At 37.0% G+C, this 21,115-nt stretch overlaps 1 protein-coding gene across 5 annotated transcripts in view; it reads right to left on the bottom strand.

Moving 5' to 3' along the window:
* LOC121166309 (inositol polyphosphate 4-phosphatase type II-like) overlaps positions 1-21,115 on the bottom strand; it is a 329,961-nt gene that overhangs the window by 6,521 nt on the left and 302,325 nt on the right. For 4 of the 5 annotated variants that reach the window (XM_040995445.1, XM_040995446.1, XM_040995447.1 and 1 more), the window contains 2 exons: positions 19,986-20,083; positions 2,395-2,507 (listed from right to left, as the gene is read on the bottom strand). In XM_040995445.1, coding sequence (XP_040851379.1) covers positions 2,395-2,507; positions 19,986-20,083 — 211 coding nt within the window. The remainder of the gene's footprint in view (positions 1-2,394; positions 2,508-19,985; positions 20,084-21,115) is intronic. The other variant, XM_040995448.1, reaches the window with a different exon arrangement.

Below are 21,115 nucleotides of genomic sequence, written 5' to 3'. Positions count from 1 at the left end.
CCTAAACTGATGATAAACAGCTAAATACTAAAATAAAAATAGACGAGACAGCTGAATAGTAATCTATAGCCATTTTGAGGTGTATGGAATCCGGTTGAATACAAACTAAAAATTGAAATGTCTATGAAGAAGTCACAGGATGTAGTTAAGAACCCGCATTTTCTTATTAACATATTGTTAATCAATACCATGTCAATTAATGCCATAAGGTTGTAAATGGTTGTTGATGTTATGTCGGAGCTTCTAATTGATTGGGATGATACTTTGCCAGCTTTACCTTCAGACCAGAGATGGTCTCACCAAGAAATCGTTGAACCCACTAGGATAATAAGACGCTGGACTTTATGCTTGGTAAATACTTCCAATGAAAGAACCTCAACTGAATTTGAACTGTGGTAATGCAGCAAGGTGGAGAAATCCACCATGGGGAGAGGGTTCGGGGAGGGGTGGGGGGAATCCCAGTGCCTTTAACATTGTGTCACATAATGCAATAAAATTAATTAAAAAAAAGAAAGAAAAGTCAATGAAGCAGTCACAGGAGGTGGGTAAGAACTTGCATTTTCTATCACACTGGTCACTCAATACCATGTCATTTAACACCATAATGTTGTAAATTGCTGTTGATGTTACGCTGTGGGTTTTCCTTGGATGGGCTTTTCATCCTCTTCTGCCAGCTCTACTTTCAGATCAGGGATGGTCTTCCCGAAAAACTGTTGAATTTATCTGGACAATAAGATGTTGGACTCTATGCATGGTACATGCTTGCAATGAAGGAATCATGACTGGATTTGAACTGTACTACTGCAACAATGTGGAGGAATCCACCATGGGGGGAGGGTTTGGGGAGGAGTTGGGGGAATCCCAGAGCCTATGAAACTGTGTCATAAAATGAAATTAGAAAAAAAATTAACCACCATATTAGTCTATAGCGATACAAAGAGGAGTCATAATGAAGGAAAGAACTATTAAGTGAACACTAATGCAGAATAGTCCTAAATTTGAACAGTGAAGCAAAAAGCCTTAAAGAAGTGTTTCATGGGCCCGGCGCGGTGGCGCAGTGGTTAAGTCCTCGCATTGCACGCCCGGGATCCCATATGGGCGCCGGTTCTAATCCCAGCAGCCCCGCTTCCCTTCCAGCTCCCTGCTTGTGGCCTGGGAAAGCAGTCAAGGACGGCCCAAAGCCTTGGGAACCTGCATCCGCGTGGGAGACCCGGAAGAGGCTCCTGGCTTGGGATCGGCATAGTATCAGCCGTTGCGCTCACTTGGGGAGTGAATCATTGGACAGAAGATCTTCCTCTCTGTCTCTCCTCTCTGTATATCCACCTTTCCAATAAAAAAAAATTATAAAAATAAATCTTTAAAAAAAAAAAGAAGTGTTTCATAATTTTCCTTTTGATGTTCTTCCCTAGGATTCCAGAACTGCATGTAGAGTAACTCAAGCATCTTTCCTCTTCATTGGTCTTGTTAAATTAGTTTTTACTATACCTTATGGCAACTTTTTCATTCTTCTTTTGCAGAAGGCAGTAAATAATATTTTATTATTAAGAGTGGCTGATGGTAGGGAAAAAGCTGTTTCAAATACTGTTGCCCAAAAATGAATAGACTGAGTTCCAACTCATAAGACTTAACATTGTGGAAACTACGAACACGACATTCTTCACAAAGATGTCCATTTTATGCCTTTCTGATGAAAAGACATGTTCCTTATAAAAGGATTTAGGATATAGATATTCTACAAAAATCATCTATTTCATATGAGCAAAGGTCCAATGGTTGCCATGTCAGGACTCAAAAAGCACAGGCTTGATTCTCTCAGTAACTTTTGTAGAAGCCTCTGTGGAAATGCAGGCAGATCTTTCAACTAAGGGTACCAATAAGGAAGAAAGAATCATACAAAGTACACCCATTCCCTTCTAAGAACAGTCAGTAATAAATCCCTTGCCAACTTCTACGTTAACTGACACATTTATAAGCTCATTAACTGAACCATATGTCCAGGAGCATTACTGAAGCTCTAAGTCAGAGCTGTGGTAACTATATTCAACGAAACTACGTGGCTGCAGATCAGCAGTTCAAAATTCTAGTTCACAGGGTCAACTAGCATTACAACCTAAAACCCTAGGGAAATGCAGAGCACTCACTTCAACTCAGAGTGACAAATATACCCTGGGCTGAAAGAACAGTTACTAAGTACATTTCTTGTTTGGTATATCTTCCTTCAAGTTATGTTCTTATCTGTCAGCGCAACTATCAACAAGATTGAAATATGCAATTATCTTGATAACAGAGGACATCTGCTAACTGAAATTGTAGTAGCTCTCTCTCGCATAGCACATAACCGATAACACCACTCTTAATGTGACGAGGAACAGGATTTGAGATGGAAGTGCTTACCGTTGCAGCCAGCCACATGATTTCCACATTTTTTCTTTTTTTGGCTTGGATATTTTGATGAAGATTTTCTAGTAATCCTTTTACATCATGCTGTTCTTGAAAATGTGAAATGTCTAGGAGAACGTAAAGGAAGGAAAAATGAAAAATACTTTAGCACTAAGTTGTACATGAATTTTTCATTTTGCAAATGTAATTTTCAAAATAACAAATGTCATTTGGAACACTGTCGCAGTGTTTAATTCCTTGGGTTATATTTATTACTTGGAAATATGGTCAGTTTGACCCATTCTCTAATCTGTGTGGCAAATAGTCATCTGATACTATTTTAATCAGAAGAAAATTGCTTTTCATGAAGATGATGATTAGTGTATTACTTTAATCAAAACACAAGCCATGGATGATGCTATGATACTATGAAATAAATCTTTTTTTTTTTTTTTTGCTACTGAGTAGCTGACTAGTCTAAATCTAAAGGCTTCTTGGAACTGAGTATCTCAGGGGTAAAATAAATCTGAAAGTTCAATTTTAAAACATGAAGTCAGTTTCTATACAGCAAAGCTCCACAGTGTCAGTACAACTGACATTGTGCATCAGATAGCATTGTGCTCTTGTAAGGAGGTGCTGTTAACTGTATATTACAAGGTGTCAGCAGTTTCCTTGAACTCTATCATTCACATGTCAGAAGCACACTTCCCAGTACAACAATAAAAAGGTCTACAGTTATTGCCAAATATTCCCAGATAGAAAAATCTATCCTGATTGAGAACCACTGTTATAAACCAGGACAGGTGCAACATGGAAAGAGGAACAATAGCTGGCCATGGTTAATGACAGATTGTTTGGGCAGAGACCAGAAAAGGACACTAGGCATGTCATAGGTAATAAGTGCCTACATTTAACAAGGTGTATTAAACATAGAGTAAAATTGCACAAATACCTCTCAGAATTGGAGATGCCGAATTTAAGGTTATAATACAGTAATGGAAACTTATAAAATAGGCATTATTTTCCTTTTATTATTGCTTATAACTATGTCCCATATCCCCACTGAACTACACAGTCTTAATTTTTACTTGTAGAACTTTTTTTTTTCAGATTTAGTGGAACATTAAGCCTTTGGCTAAAAACTAAATTTAAAATACTATTGCAAAAACTAAAAGAAAAGAAGGAAAGAAGGGAAGTGTGAGGAGAGAGGAGAGGACAAGTGTAGAGGATGGGAAAAGAAGCAGCAAAGGGGAGGGGAGGGCAAAAAGGAAGGAAAGAGAGTGACAAGGAGGGAGGGGCAGAAGGACAAAGTCCTGTTATACCATTTTTTGAATTGTAGCTATGAACTACACTGAATCTGTTCTCTTTGTATTGATATCATATTAACATGAAATTTGAAGAAAACTGATATAGTGATTATTATGCAAATAAAACCAATAATTTTTTTATAAGTGAGTGGATGAATTGATATGCATGGTATGAAAATAAACTCTACTACTAAATGCTAAAGGTTAGAAATGATGAATTCCAGAGTCCTCACTGATGTTAGAAACAGAGAACATAGCTAAGAACTAGAAACCACACGAGTGTACTTTAAAATGTTCTTGGAACAAGTCTACAAAAAGTTTCTGAAAATTATTCTGGTGATTAAATTGTACTAGGATTTCAAAAATTGTACCTAAGAAACCTGTATTTTCATTTTTCACACACTTGATGAAACATCTTTATATTATTGACTTTGATCACAAAAACAAACCCAAATTGCCTTAAATAGTAATTTTCAAATCTGAACCTGATGTTTAATTTGAGCAAAATAATCTAAGTACTAGTTTTTTTTATTTTCCTCTAGCATTAAAAGAATACAGGAAGTAGCCTTATGAGCTATAAAAGTTATCTCCAACTACCAATGAGGGGGGCATTTGGTGAAGAGGCAATGGGCTCAAAATCAGTCATCTTCTCATTTGAGTTCATGGCCACAGCATAAAGGTCAGGTAGAGTTTAGATACGGACCTTGGGTTAGCAAGGTGAGATTTGAAATATCCACACTGAATGTATGCATAATTCCAAGGTATTAGTCTTAAAGGAGGAAAGCTGACAAACTAAAGTATGTACTATGTAATTAGAGAATATTCTCATAAGATAAAAAACATGTGTTCACTAAAAATGTTATCCCGTTAAGTAAAAGACATTCTGAAACACAGAAATTTTAATGGACACAGCATAAGATCAAGGGAAGGAAGCTGAATGTGGGAATGCCCTGAAAAACTTTCCTTTAAAAAGATTTATTTATTTGTATTGGAAAGGCAGATATACAGAGAAGAGGAGAGAGAGGAAGATCTTCCATCTGACGGTTTACTCCCCAAGCAGCCCCAACAGCCGGAGCTGAGCCAATCCAAAGCTAGGAGCCAGGAATTCTTCCAGGTCTCCCATGCGGGTGCAAGGTCCTAAGGCTGTGGGCAGTCCTCAACTCCTTTCCCAGACTAAAAGCAGGGAGCTGGATGGGAAGCAGGGCTACTGGGATTAGAACCAGTGCCCATATGGGATCCCAGCGCATGCAAGGTGAGGAATTTAACCACCAAGCTATTGCGTCGGGTTCCGAAAAAACTTTAAAAATAAATAAAACCATAAGGACTCTGTTAATCAAAAAAGTGAGAATAATTTATGCTCATAACATCTGAGAAAAAGAAGTGAGAACTACCATTATTGCTTTTGATGTTGATAAATGGTGATAAAATGGATTGGGGGTAATTCATTAATCAGAATTATGTACAGGTGCATGACCAATATATAATGTACCCTTGAAATCACTGAAAAGTGAACACTGGTCAAGCTTACTAATTTATTTGTGCAACATTTTCTATGTTGTATGAATGTCTATGTTACCTGTGTATTTATCTATTTACAGATAGACATTTCTATAGATAGATAGATTTAACTTCATAAATGTATGTATGTGTATATATATATGTGTGTATATATATGGTGAGATATCAACGTAAATATTAACAGCTGTCATTTTAGGTTGTATGTTTTAGAAAAAAAATAATGTCCTTTACATACCATTTAAAACACAGAGGCATTGCTTTTAAATAGTAATCACCAAAAAAAGCAATTGTGAACACAGTATATTTATGGGAAAATAAACTGAATTCTTACAATATGCAAGCCTTCTTTTAAAATCTCTAGTTTTTTAAGGTGAGGATATTTGTATTAACCCATTATTAAATGCAAGAGAGTTTATACAGTGCTATGAATAACCCGGTGAATAATTGTCAGGGCAAAAAGGAGGGGTGGGAAAATCTGTAAGAAAAGTTAGGTAAGGAAAAGGGTCCAGCAAAGATAATGTTTTGTGAATGCTGAGAGTGTCTGAGATAGAGTGAAAAATACAAGTGATGCATAGAGACATAATGTGCTACTGTGGAGACAGGGGTGTGCTGACGGCCCTGGAGGCAGGATTCATGACGGGTCCGTCTTACAAGGCCGGGGACGCTGACCTTCTTCCTAAGGGCAGCACTTACCGCACAGCACTGTGACTTGGACTAAAGGCTTCGGTGTATTCTAGAAATTGTCAAGGATCACAGGTGTGCACACACATACACTCTTTCACATGCAAGTGCTAATTATCACAGATGATGAAGGCATGGTTAATTATTTAATGGAGTATCTGTATATTAAAATCATTCAGCTGTACAGCATAACTACGTATTTTTATCACCAAATATACCTCAATTTAAAAAAGGAAATTGGTAGCAGTTATATAGACACATATACACATGCTCTATAACAAAAATTACATGTAATTATAATGACCTAAAATGTTTTTACTTGATTTCGTGTGAGTGTTTAAAATGCCAGTCTGAAACCATCAAACTGATTGATTAACCCATAGCAAACATTTGCTACGTACTAACATGGGGTGACCCTGTTTCCAGGATGCTTAAATGATTCTTATCACCAGGTTCATATTTGGAGGGAGAATCAAGCTACAAAATTCCCTCCCAGCTTCCAAATCCATACTTTCTCACAAGTATAAGCTGATGTCCTCAGAATAAATTTACAACCAGAAAACAACATGTTGTAAACACAAAAGGCCCACTTCTTGGGAATTCTTGGACTCGACATAAAGTATATAATTTGTTGAAATAACTGAGTGTTACTCTCCATATGGTAATTTTTAGAAATAATCCACTGAAATCAGAATATGAATTTCTATATGTTTATTTGTGAAACAGCCATCTACCATCCCATAATACAGTGCTTGAAAAGAAGCAAACACAATGGATGTTTCATGGAAATTTTATGCCCTCTCTCTATGGCCTGAATTTTAGAAAGAAGTTATTTTGATGTTTTTGAAACTATCAATCTAACATTTCTACTTCCATGATGATAAAATTTGCTTTATTCAGAGTGCATCTCCATAAACCCTTACAGTGCAGTTGTTGCCAGTGTATTTCAACCTAATAAAAATCTTGCAAGCCACAGACATTGGTTCTGGGCTGAGGAGGAGTATCATTATTAATGACTACCCTGTAAATAGAAGTCCAAGATGTAATTACACAACCTTACGTATCCACTGAAAATCATGCCATACACACAGAGCAGATGATTTTGGCCAAAAATCACTCTTCAAATCTGAATCCAAGCAGAAGATCTTATCCCTACATTTCTCACTAAGATGAAATTAAATAACTGGGTCTTTGTAATGCATCTTCTTAGAAATGCTTTCTTTTTAAAGTGGAGTTCAAAAAAGTAATTACAGATGAAAGTAAATAATTCTTTCTTGTGCTAAATGACAAAAATGCCCAGGTAATTTCCTTGAGAAAATAAGTAAAAAGTGATAATTTTATGCACACAGGAAAAAGAATAAAAATTATAAAAAAAACTTTCTCATATGCAATAATAGTAATAATATAATGAAATGTACAAAACATCATTCTGTTTATGGACATATGCTTATAAAATAAATGTGTATAGGAGAACATAAAAGACTAAATTCAGAGCATTGATTTCATCACAGGAAGGGAGAGTATAGGGTGGAAACATGATGTTGGGACAAAAAAAGATGTTTATTCTAACTAAATATTAAGGCAGCCCCAAACCTGAGGCTGAATAGTGGGAGTGCGTTGCCAAGGACTTGTTATTCCTGCTTTGTTCTTTCTGTTTGATGCTTTCTTTCAAAGAAAGCACTGACCCAAGATTCTGCGAAAATGATTTTTAATGCCAATTGGCTTCCTGCTATTGAAGTGTGGTCTTGGGTGAGTTGCTTAACCCTTTGTCCATATTTCCTCAACTGTAAAATGAGGACAATAACCTTGTCATGCTTCAGTGATTGGTAGCGGAAAGCAATTAACAAAAAATCTTGGCAGAGGAACCTATGTTATCCAATTATACCCAAATTCTGAAAAATACAGGACATATTAGTGGCTCTTAAGAAAGACTTCACAATTTTCTGATGGTTAGTGATCCTGAACATCTTTCCATGTATCTGTTAAACATTTGTACTTCATTCTTTGAAAATTCCCTGTCCTTGTCCTTGGACATTCCTTATTGCTCGTTTTGCTGCCATTCAGTTTCTTGAGTTCTTTATAGATTATGGCTATTAATACTCTATCAGTTGCATAGCTTACAAATTATTTTCCTATTCTGTTGGTTACTTGGTTTTACTTTTTGGGGTATTTTCTTTGCTGTGTATATTAGAAAATTATTTTCAAAGTAATAAATACTAGTGGGTAGGGGAGGAGAAAGCTACACAAACACATCTGTAGTATAACCAGTAAGGAAGGTATGTTTTTTTTGTAACATTTAATTTCATGCCACTTTATGTCAATTTACTAGACTAGTTTACTGGGAAAGACTGGTCTTCCATGAGCGGTGGCCTTCAGAATGCAAGACTTAGATTATTTAAAGAAGGAAGTACTCAGATAAAAAGGAATGCATGACTGATTGAAGAAAATTTGTAAAGATGAGCAAAAGGCCAGACATCTAAGTTTGTAACTACATATGCATCTGTGGAATACAGCTGATTAGAAGCTTGCTGTATCTAATAATCCAGGGTCACAAGGTAATGTAAGAGTTATGAAGCTCAATGCCTCGTTGGCTAGGCAACTGTCCTTCTGTATATACGCAAATGCATACTCTGATCGCTTACTGTGTACTTGCTTTGTACTTTCACTCAAGCTACAGCTTAAAGAATGCTACAATTTTATGTCTTAGTTTTAACTTCATTAAAAATTGAAAGTGAGCATTATCTTGCATCACTTTTCCTTTAAAAATTGTCTTCAAGACTTCTTCAAGAGACAATAGATAAGAAAAAAATTTCTTTTTTGAAAAAAGATGTATTTATTTTTATTGCAAAGTCAGATATACAGAGAGGAGGAGAGACAGAGAGGAAGATCTTCCATCCAACGATTCACTCCCCAAGTGACTTCAATGGCCGGAGCTGAGCCAATCAGAAACCAGGAGCCAAGAGCCTCTTCTGGGTCTCTGATGGGTGCAGGGTCCTAAGGGATTGGGCCATCCTCCACTGATTGCCCAGGCCACAAGCAGGGAGCTTGATGGGAGGAAGGGCTGCTGGGATTAGAACCAGTACCAATACAGGATCCCGGCAAATACAAGGCAAGTACTTTAGCTGCTAGGCTACTGTGATTGGCCCAAATTCTTTTACTTTTTACCAATATCAAGAGTATCACAATCTTCAAAAGCTAAGTACATTAACATTTCTTTCAAAGTGGTTGGAGTACAAACTTGTAATTTAAAAATATATGAAGAATACAAACAAAATATTAAAGCATGGTATTATAAATATTCAAAAATTTTAAAAAGTGTATAATTTTAAAGTCAAGGCAGAAGTCCCTGCAAACCTGCAAATGCCGCATTTAACAAATAGAAAGCATTTAATGCCCTAAAAACAGCAAAAGATCAATGTGGAGCAAAGTATAACATAGAGACTTATAAGAAGGTGCATCAGATAAGCAGCATTTTCCAGATTGAGACCTTAGGAACAATTATAACAACTTAAGTTTTTAGTTAGAACAAGTGGGCGGGTGGCATCTTGTGGCCAGGCGCGGGGCTGGGATGGAAGTTAGAACACATTAGGGGCTGGGAGTATACAGACCAGAAAGGTTTAATGACATACATTACTACACATTTATTTATTTATTTATTTATTTATTTATTTAGAAAAGGCAGATATACAGAGAGCAGAGACAGAGAGGAAGATCTTCCATCCAATGGTTCACTCCCCAAGCAGCCCCAACAGTTGGAGCTGAGCCAATCCAAAGCCAGGAGCCAGGAGCAGTTCTCCCATGTGGGTGCAGAGTCTAAGGCTTTGGGTTATCCTCGACTGCTTTCCCAGGCAACAAGCAGAGAGCTGGATGGGAAGCAGGGCTACTGCGATTAGAACCAGCGCTCATCTCAGCTACATGTTGGCATATGTTGGCAGCGAAATACTGGGCAAACAGAGACTTTATAATGGACTATGTCAATGAGCAGATTCTTCAAAGACCTCATAGTGCTTGGAGTGGCAAGATTGGCAGCAATTCCTAACTGTTGAACTATTAAAACCACTTGAGCAAGAACCTTGGAGCATACGCTAGCTACATCCAGGACCTGGGGGGGTGGGTTGGGAAATCGGGTGGGCCTTCTCCCCATTATCCCCCTTTAAACATGAAGGAAACAATATGGAAATAATAGTCTTATCCACTTTCCTATAGCCCATGAACCTTTTTACCCTAATTAAATATGTAAAGATTGTCAAAAATATAATAGTAATAATAATAAAAAAAAAAACAGTGCCCATATGGGATCCCAGCACATTCAAGGCGAGGACTTCAACCACTACACTATTGCGCCAGGCCCTACACTTTCATTTAAAAGCAGTGACATACTAGTAGGTTGTGATAAGAATAAACCGAGGGCCCAGTGTGGTAGCATAACTAAAGTCCTGGTCTTGCATGTGCTAGGATTCCATATGGGCACCAGTTTGTGACCCAGCTGCTCCACTTTCAATACAGTTCCCTGCTTGTGGCCTGAGAAGGCAGTAGAGGATGGCCCAAAACCTTAGGACCCTCCACCCACATGGGAAACCCAGATGAAGTTCCTAGCTGCTGGCTTCATGTCAACTCAGGGGAGAAAGATGGAAAATCTTTCTGTCTTGCCTTCTCTCTGACCTGATTTTCTAACAATTAAAAAAAAAAAAAAAGAATAGACTGAATGAAGAGTGATGGCGGAACAAAGCATCTGGAAGAAAGTTATTTCCATAACCTGGAGAGATGGATAGAACGTGCATCAATGTAATTGAGGAAGATTAGTGCATGTATTGTGAAAGCTAAGGCACTGAAATTTCTGAAGGTAGTTGGAGTAGGGTTAGGATTGAAAGAGGTGTCTCAAGGTAGCTTCTTCCCTTTCCTCCAAAGTAATTAAAATTAGTTAAAATGTTGGACTAGATATAAACTTAGATGAAGATTTTAGAAGAGGAAGCCTGTAAGTGGGAATCAGGAAGCAAATTTGAAGTGTTAATAGGGACATAAGATGAGAGAAGAGAGACAGATTGGCAATACACATCTGCAGATCAATGGCCAGTAAGGAGATGATGTTTAAACCAATGAAGCTACATTCAACTATGGAGCAGGGTATATGTCCGTTTCCGGTAATTTAGATATCAGACAGTTAGTGAGACATTGATGCTGCAGGTTGGAAAGAAATATTAAAACAGTATGAGCGATTGCAGAAAACAATCGTGATCTGAAAGCTGGGTGGTGAAAGTGGAAACATTTTGTTATGCCAAGTCTGTCTACTAGATGAAGAAAGATGAAAGCAAAAACGGAACACAGAATGTAACAAGGATGAAATCTGGATAAGTGAAGCTGGTGTATATAAATATCTGGCTGGAGCAAACTTAAAACCAAGCAGAAAAAAAAAAAATTAACCTAACAGCAGCACTCACTTCAGCAGCATGTGTGCTAAACTTCAACAACTATCAATTTTCAAAATATAAATTTCATCTGCCCTTTTGGAGATGTTTTCAATCTTGAGGCTGGGCTGTAATACAACATACTTTCCTCCTATAATCTCAGTTCCTGTTAAATGTTTCTCATTGTGTATGCAAAAGAAAGCTAAACATATGCTTAGGGCCCAGCGCAGTGGCGCAGTGGCGCAGTGGTTAAGGTCCTCGCCTTGCATGCCCGGGATCCCATATGGGCGCTGGTTCTATCCCGGCAGCCCCGCTTCCCTTCCAGCTCCCTGCCTGTGGCCCGGGAAAGCAGTCGAGGACAGCCCAAAGCCTTGGGACCCTGCACCCACGTGGGAGACCCGGAAGAGGCTCCTGGCTTCGGATCGGCATAGCATCGGCCTGTTGTGCTCACTTGGGGAGTGAATCATCGGATGAAGATCTTCCTCTCTGTCTGTCCTCTCCGTATATCTGCCTTTCCAATAAAAAAATAATAAAAATAAATCTTTAAAACAAAAAACAAAAAAATAAATAAACATATGCTTAGTATATGAAAAATTTAAATGCAATCTGATTCCAAATATACATACTTTTTAATAAAAATAAAAGTTAATTAACTGTATATTCTATTTCTGTATGTGAGTGCCTGCATTGTCAAGGATGAGACATCAATGAAGCACAGATTATTAGCAGTCAATGGATCAAGCTCTAAGTTAATCTGCAGTTCTCACTGGAATGATATTCATTCACTTAGGAAAATCCTTAGAGCTCCATTTCATTGACAAAACTCCCCCTAAATCTGCAATATTCAAACTATTATGTGTACTTTGGGAAATAAGACACATTAACTTATCTTAACATAATAAATCAAGGTAATTTCGCATTGTACAGAATCATTGCATTTGAATTGCTTCACATGCTTAAGTCAGTCAACTATGAATATTTGTTCAAAATCAAATAAATAAAAGAAAAATAGTTTTAACATTCTGGGCAATTTCACATTCTTCTGTATCTACATGTAGAGAATAAGTAAAATGCAGAAATATAAAAATATAAAGTGTATTTAATAGCTAGTTTTTTTTAACATCTTAACAAGGCTAAAGCAGTGATTCTCAGAGTTTTATAATGCGGCAGAATAAGACAGGGGCTTGTTGAAATACAAAATTATGACTTCCCATGTCCAGATGAAGATTTGCTAGAAATTACTCCTGTATGGGTGTATAGTAGGCAGAGGGGCTAAGTAGCGAAGGTGTAGACTGTGTTGGCCAACTGTTGATTTAATCTCATAGTTGCACCTTTTCCCCTTCTGCACTATATCACAGGACATCTAACTTCCCAAGCAACTTGGCACCACTTGGATTACACTCAAGCTTGGATAATGAAGAGTCAAGATGGAGATAAAAGGCTAAAAGGATGGAAGTAGCAAAGTTCTGTCCACAACTTTCTCCTTCTCAGAGGCCTCTGGGTATAGTTGTCTTCTCCTTGGCTAACATACTGGCTGCTTCTTGGACCATGATTCTTGCTTCCTTTGGAAAGTCATCATTAAGAATCTAGACCAGGTATTGTGACCAAGTTTTGTTTTCTGGTGATACTATCACCTAGGCTACTGCATACCAATATTTCCTTGGATGACTCCATGGACTGCAGATGGATTTCTAAATGGCTAGAATTCTTGTCTTCCTGACTGTGGCATGACTTGAGAGATAAAGACACTAAATATTTAATTTTTTTAAGCATAAGCTATCATATTTAACTTTGTTGCCTTTCTCCAACTGATCTTACTTGTGGGGAAATCCCTGCTTACATGGTTGAACATAACATTGATGGATTATGAAAATAAAACAGAGGAAAAAGAGGAGGGGGGCAGAGACTGGCAGTGCCTTGTTATAGTAGAACCTCGGTGGACAGAATCATGCCATATCCCTGATGTTTCTGTTGTGAGTGTTGGAAGGGTCTCTCAACATGAATGGGAATTGCTCAGAAGAAATAAATTATTATCATATGCGGGACAAAGGTTAATAGTTTGACATTTAGTTTGGAATCTGAAAATGTCTCATCTATATCAGAAAGTCTCTTTGGGAATCAGAAATATTCATATTTTTTGAAGATCTTGTGTAGTTTATCATGTGTATGTGTTTATTCACGTCATTTGTCTCATCACCCATCCTGACTCTATAAACTCAGATCACTTTCAGAGTCTGTTAGGCTTGGAGCAGCTGATTCCAGAGGTGGTAGATTCAAATGACATTGAAACACCCAAGAAACTTGGCAGCAGTGGGACAAGTATCCACACATGTTAACCCCAATTTTATAGAAAGCAGTGATGGCTAGGTATTCAGACCTAACCTCCTGGTTATGGAGCGCTGCCCTTCTCTGCAGGAACACATACCTTGAGATGTTAGTATTGATTCTATCACAATTTCTAGTTTGGATCACAGCTCCTGAAACAATCAATAACTGAAGGAAATATCCATGTAAATGGCGTTAATTTTTTTTGTTTTTGAAGTCTTTTAGGCCAGAGTGACAGAGAGAATGAGAGATATGAAAATATATTCCATCTAATGGTTCACTCCTCAAACACCCATGACCTGGGTTTCCAGGTGCATTAGCAGGGAATGAGGTTAGAAGTGAAGAATACAGGATTTCAACTGGCACTCAGGGGCACTCAGAAGGCAAGCCAACATCACAGACTGAGGCTTAAACCCACTATGCCACAATTCCAGCTCCAATTTTCATTGTTAAGTGCAGCAAATATCATTGCATTCTTTTCAACCCAATATTAGTATATGTACTGCCAAAATGAATGCATTCAACTCTTCTCAATGACTTATTACCAACTTTATTTCAACAATTAATTTATATCATGTTCCTCGTTTTTTTTTTTTTAATTCATAGTAAAACACATTTGTTGACATATCTCAGTGATTCTGGTGTTAAACAATGTGTTGTGTCCAAAGTGCAATTGAATAAAGCAGCTCCTAAGTTTATTTTACATGCAGTGTGATTGTGAATGATACCATGGTGTTCTCTTCATTTCTTTTGGAAACAAGATCCAATTGTTTCTGGGGAATATGCTAGTGCATATTTGTCCTGTTCAAAAAAACTTATCCTGATTTGCTAGAGAGCTCCCTTCTATATTTGGAAAAGGTTTTTTTTTTTTTTTTTTTTTATGGTCATATGGCAATTTTGTCAAAATACCAAGAGTGATTTAGCCCATTCTTTGACAATACAAATTGCATTTTTAGTAAATTCTTTTTGACCTGCTTCTGGACAAAGCTCTCATTTGCAGGTTTACTTATCTCACTGCAGGGCTACTATTTTTTTTTAATATAAATTCTGGGATTAAAATTTTTTTCCCTTGTTTTAGCCTGACTTGACCTAATTTTGTTTCATTGATCTATTTTTAAAGGACAGTTACAAAAAACTGAATCATAAAAGCATGAAAAATCCTAACTGAAAATGTAAATTTAAAGGGCACAAAATGCCTTAGCTTTAACAAAATTTCATCCTATTAATCAAATGTTAGTTCAGTAAACTAAACATTGGAGTTCTCGTTATGCATTCATGGCTTTCATACATTCTATATTTTAAAAAAACCACACACTAACTATACTAAAAGCATTGACAAGATATCAGAGAAAATTATGATTGATCTGCAATTAGATTAATCTTACTAAAGTTAACAAAAAGTAGATCTGAACAAGATTTGTATTAAAGGTTATTTTTTCTTCCGAAACTGTTGAACAGGTCTCTGGGGTGGCTGGAGTGGTGATTCAAATGGCAAATGTTCCACCTGCTAGTGCTGGCATCCTGTAAGGGTGTTGTATTCCAGCTGCTACACTTATCATTCAGTTCCTTGTTTGTCATCAGGGAAAGGAGCAGGGAATGTCCCAAAGCAGTGAATGGAACCCTGCATCCACACAGAAGATGCACAAGGAGCTCCTGGGCCCTGGCTTCTGATTGGTTCAGCTCCAGGCCAGTGGCCTTTTAGGGAGTGAATCACCAAATGAAAGATCTTTGTTTCTCCTTTGTTTCTCCTTCTCTCCTCTCTGTATATCTGCATTTCCAACGAAAATAAACATATCTTTTCTTCTTCTTCTTTTTTTTTTTTTTTAGGACTCTAGGAGAGCAGAGACAGTGATGAAGCAGCACAGCTCTGAAGACCAACTCTAACCTAGATTTTGAACCCTTCGTAATTCATTTGTACACAAAAAAATCAACCCTCAAAGAGTTCTGAGTGGCTTCTACCGGAATTGTCAATATACTAAAGGCGCTTCCACCAAACCTGACACATTTTCTTTTTCTATAAATCATGATACAAAGTCTTCAAAAAATTAATGCAAAATGTGTACTGTATACAGACTGCATACCTTTTAATGTTTTACACTAAATTAAACATTATTTAATTCCATTTTCCATGAACTTTCTTAAAAGGACCTTTGGGTTTACGCTGAACACTTATCTATGCATTCCACAAGAGCTTGTGTTTTAGAAGTTTGTTGCTTATTATTTATTTATTTATTTATTTTTACTGATCAATCACACAGTTACTAATAATGGTTCATGGATTCATAATGGAGACTTGATCTAAGTATGATGTGTGGAGAGATGATGTTATGATGCCATATATAACATCTGTGATGTTAATATCCTGTTAGCAAATCACCCATTTGTAACCTGGGTGCTCCCCTTCCAATCTCGCTCCGTGGTAATTCACCTGAAAAAGCAGCAGTCTAAGGACCAGATCTTTATTTCCCACATGGGAGAAGTGAATGAATGAGGATTTGAGCGAAGTTCCTGACTCCTCGCTTCAACCTGGATCAGGCTCAAAACTTGTGGCTGTATGGGGTGTGAACAACAGATGGAAAAGTGGAAAAAATCTCTCTCTCCTCATTTTAACTCTTTAATAAATAATACAATCTATTTTTTTTTAAACTTCAACAATTATTTTGATATTTGGGAGCTGCAGCCTAGTGGGCAGTTGTTAGGTCATAGGGCATGACCTTGGAAGGTGGTTCTCCTGAGAGGCATGGATGTAAGACCAAGCTGGGATTTGTACACCCTTCTCTCTGCTTTCAATTTTGCTATGTTATCCTTTCTTTACTTGTGCTCTCCCATTGTCGCACTCCAGCTTCATCAGGTGGCTGGACAATTACGGTCTTCCTGATAGTGAACTGTGAACCTCCAAAACTACAAAATAAGCCACCTTCTTTCATAAATAGCTTTCTTTTGTTAGGTAGTTAATCTTAGCAATGAAAACCTGACTAATACACATTTTAGGACTTTCTCCTGCTGTTCGGAAAACTCAGCCTCTGCCACATACTGGCAGTCCAGCCTTCTGCTTTCTCTTGGGCTCCTTCTTGGATTTCTGGCTGTTTCCACAGGTCTTTTCATTTCTGCTTAATCAAGAACCTTCCAACCCTGATCCAGAGTATAGGTACTTAGTTCAGAGATTCCACCCTGAAACTATTACCTATCTTTAGACATGCAGGAGCCTACCATCTTGAAAAACTGAATTGAAGAGAATCAGAGAAGAAAAAAAATCCTGTCCCTTGATAGTATTGTTTTCAGACAATAGTTTTCATGTTTTTCCATTGTATTCACTTTACAAAATAGGCAGCTTTCACACTGTTTCCCTACTGAACCTGTGTTTAGTAGTGTAGTTTCATTCCATGATTTTTTTATTAAAACTCTTTCACCAAAATTAGTGATTCACAATTCACTAAATTAAATGGCTTATTTTTTATCTTCATTCTTCTTTCACCTATGCATTTATGTCCTTATTCCTCTTGTTCTGAAATATATTCTTCTCTTCTGCCTGAATTCATTTTTTTCTACTTTTGAAGAGAAATTGTTCCCCTAGTCATTCTTGTTTTATATTTAGGGACACTCTTATAATACATATGTATTTTTCTTTTCTGTGTGTGGGTTTTAGAAACATAATCAAACAATTTCTCTAAAATTGATTATCCAAAACTTATTATATCTTTTGCTAATTTTAGACATTGAAAGAATACAATTTGTTTTTCTTAATGCAGAAATGAAATCTGTGACAATGAATCAACAATCAAGAAATGCTGGGAACAATCAAGTGGAGTGGAACTTACTGAATATCATCAACAAACAAGCAACAAGCAGAGAAAAAAAAAAAAACCCTCAGTTTTTTAGGAAAAGGATCAATGCTCCGAAACAGAAAGTATAATTCTGGAAAGAAGTTCAGATTATCTACTGATTGCTTTAGCCATTAAATTACAAGCTATCACAACCATACAACACATCCTATGAATCTTTTATGATACACAAAAATGAACAAGTTTTAGATATTTACATGGCCTCCAAGAAAATGTAAGCAAAATTTTATATATGAAAACGGTCTACTTACTTTCATTAAAAAAATGTTATTTTCTAAAAAATATTTTTTGCATGCAATTCTCATAGAGATTTCGAATATTACAGTTACAACAACTCATAGAAACTTCATGGGCCTGGCAGCGTGGCCTAGTGGCTAAAAGTCCTTGCCTTGAATGTGCCAGGATCCCATATGGGCGCCGGTTCTAATCCCCACAACTCCACTTCCCATCCAGTTCCCTGCTTGTGGGCTGGGAAAGCAGTTGAGGACGGCCCAAAGCTTTGGGACCCTGCACCTGTGTGGAATACCTGGAAGAAGTTCCTGTATCCTGGCTCTGGATCAGCATAGCATCGGCCATTGTGCTCACTTGGGGAGTGAATCATCGGACGGAAGATCTTCCTCTCTGTCTCTCCTCCTCCTGTATATCTGACTTTGTAATAAAAATAAATAAATCTTCATAAAAAAAGAAACTTCAACTCATTCTTTCCTATCTCACAATGCTAGGCAGCTCACCCTCACCATGATAATAGAGGAGCCCATGAGTGCTGGAATTCCCATGGGTCTCTATGGCAACACCCTTCTGCTTGGTCTTGGATAAAATATAAAAGATACGAGCATTTGTTTTGGAGAAATAGACAGAATGCGAGAAATCAATAATCCCAACTCCTTCAAACGAGAGAGAAACACTTTATCTGCAGTTTCGATTAAGGACAGGATCCTATGACTTATGTAATGATGCCTCTAAAATATTAAGTAGTTTATGCTAGATCTACAGAAAATTCCTATTGCATTTTGTCCTATTTAATGATACTGTGAAATTTAACTGCTGTAATATTTTGGGAGGGGATAAACGGGGATAAAGAGCAAACACTTGTGTGATCACCAAGCCCAACGGGAAGATGAGAGAAGGAAGAGGAAGAAGCACTGATACTTATCCTACCGAAATTTCCCATTATTCATAGAGACCAGTGATTAACCCAGGTAAGTGTTGAAGGGGGGAACTCCTGAACATTTCCTGTGCCTTAGTTCATGACTGAAGACCAACTGTCTGAGAGCTGTAACACTAGACCAAGAAAGCTGGGAGGAAGACATTAAACACACAGTGCCCAGAGAGAGCAGCCAGTGCCAAGTCTGTCTTCAGTACCAATCTTACATACACATCACAGCAGTTCCTTGCTATCCAGGGAGGAGCTGTTTCCAGGATTCTCATGGATACCAAAATCCATGGATTTTTGTATATAATGGTATTGTACTTTTGCATATAATGGTATTCACATATAAGCCAAGACATAACTTGTCATATACTTTAAATCATGTAGGTATTTAGTACATTATAAATGTTATGCAAATGGTTGTGATACTGCATTGGTTAGGAGATAATAACAATGGAAAACATTCTGTTCAGATTAATTTTTGGTTCACAATACTTGTGATCTGGTAATCCTATTATACAAGCTTAAGTTGGAACTGCAAGCACATGAACATACATATGCTATTGCATATTTTGCTGCAAATTGACTTGGTTACAAGAAGTCTTAAAACACACTAGAGAACAAATCAACTAAGATTAGATGACACATCAACTTTCATTACTGATTCTGGATAAAAAATTTCATAGCATATCCTGATTCCTTATCAATTTGAAATATTCAGTATCTCAACACAGTAATGCTATTTACACAAGAATTTAAATACACTCCTAATCATCTGACTTTGGACTGCTTAAATGGTATGTGCCTTATTATTGTCAGAAAAAAAAGAACAATTGCAAAACTGATAAATGGCTAAACTAAAAATCTAAAAGTGCAAAACATTTATAAAGGCTTGGACTCCTTAAGTACTTCACATAAAATATTACAATAAGAATATTCAGCAAATTGGAAACCTCATCTCTGCCAGTTAATAATAACTTGCATACCTCAAACTTAATTTTATTTTTTCCTTCTACATATGTGATATGTGTAATGTAACATAAGATTTAATTGCTTCTTAAACTTGTTTACATGGTTAAGTATTACAGAAAAAAATTCCCTAGAATAAATGGAGATTTCTATTTGTAAGTTCCATATTTTAACTATTTTGCACTTTCTAATGGCACTAAAATTAATGTCAAAATATGAGCTGATACATTTTTAAAAAATCAATGTAATGAAGTTTTCAGCTCTGCTTATCTGTTTATTTCAGATGAACTGAAAATCATTTTAATTTTCCCAATATATGCTATTTTATTTTTTTGATTCTACCTGACCTCTACTGAAGACTTATAAACAAGAAACGAACACTGCTGTTTTCTGTAGCTTGCATACTTACAATCAGGAGGCATTTTTTCCATAAATACTTTATAATACTCTTTTAGCAGTTCAAAATTTTCTTGATTAATATTTTCTTGCAAAGAGACATCTCCAAACCTAAAATTAGAAGCAGAGAAACAATTATGAAGTATAAATTAGCACTAGAAATTAACATTTTTTTTTACATGAAGGCTGAGTTTACTTTTGGAGGCAGGCTGTCATAGAAAGCAACACTAATACTTCACAATGATGATTTCAAAGATGTTCTAGTCACCACTGACCTGATTCAACCAATCCACTCTGATACACCTAAATATTCTCATAACCATCAACTGTGTAGAGAAATTAACTAGCAAATATAAAGTGTGAGTCTATGTGCATGTGCCTATTTGGTACTCAGCTAATAACAATTTACCTTGTCCATCTTGTACTTCTTTGTGGGGACTTTACTTCTCTATGTATTTAAAAAGAATCCCCTTTTCCTCTTTTTATCTGTCCGATTTTCCATTTTCCCTGTGAGAGTCTACAGAATGGTCCCGAACACCAGGGCCAGACACTGGGTTGTGTGCAGTCCAGCACACTCAGTCTGCAGGCACAGGCAGAGCCTTTCAACCTCCTGGAGGTTGGTTCACTCAGACCCAGGCCGTAACACCACCGTCTCCACAGCAGTGTCCTCTCTCTCCTTTCAAATGCCTCACTTAGCTTGTCTTCCCTCTGAGAATTTTCCCAGTTCAACATTGGAGTCTATTTGTCCAATTCTACAGAAGGATCCTGTGTAATTAGCTTCCAGCTTATATCTCCACCCAAACCAGCTTTTCTAAGTTTCAGATGAAACATTCAATGTGACTCTCCCATCCCACTTCAAACCCAACATAACTCTAAACTGGAAGAAAAAAAAATTTTTTTACATGATTCTATCCACAATATTTGTCATAAAAACTCGGATTCAGTATCTACACACTATTTTAAATGTCCTAATTTGCTGCCACTCTTCTTACTATACTTTGGTCAATTAAACATCAGTTTCTTCTCACTGGGATTCTGTCATTATATATTAGGTATTTAAGAGTCTCATGCTCTACCGCCCGAGCTAGGTGGGCCACATTTTATTAGGTATTTAACAACACGCATTCTGCACTCTCTCAAAGC

The sequence above is a fragment of the Ochotona curzoniae genome, unplaced genomic scaffold (genome assembly GCF_017591425.1).
Source record: "Ochotona curzoniae isolate NIBS_2020 unplaced genomic scaffold, NIBS_Ocur_1.0 patch120, whole genome shotgun sequence".
NCBI lineage: Eukaryota > Metazoa > Chordata > Mammalia > Lagomorpha > Ochotonidae > Ochotona > Ochotona curzoniae.
Note: the sequence above shows the minus strand (reverse complement) of the source record. Positions and strands in the feature narration are given on the sequence as shown.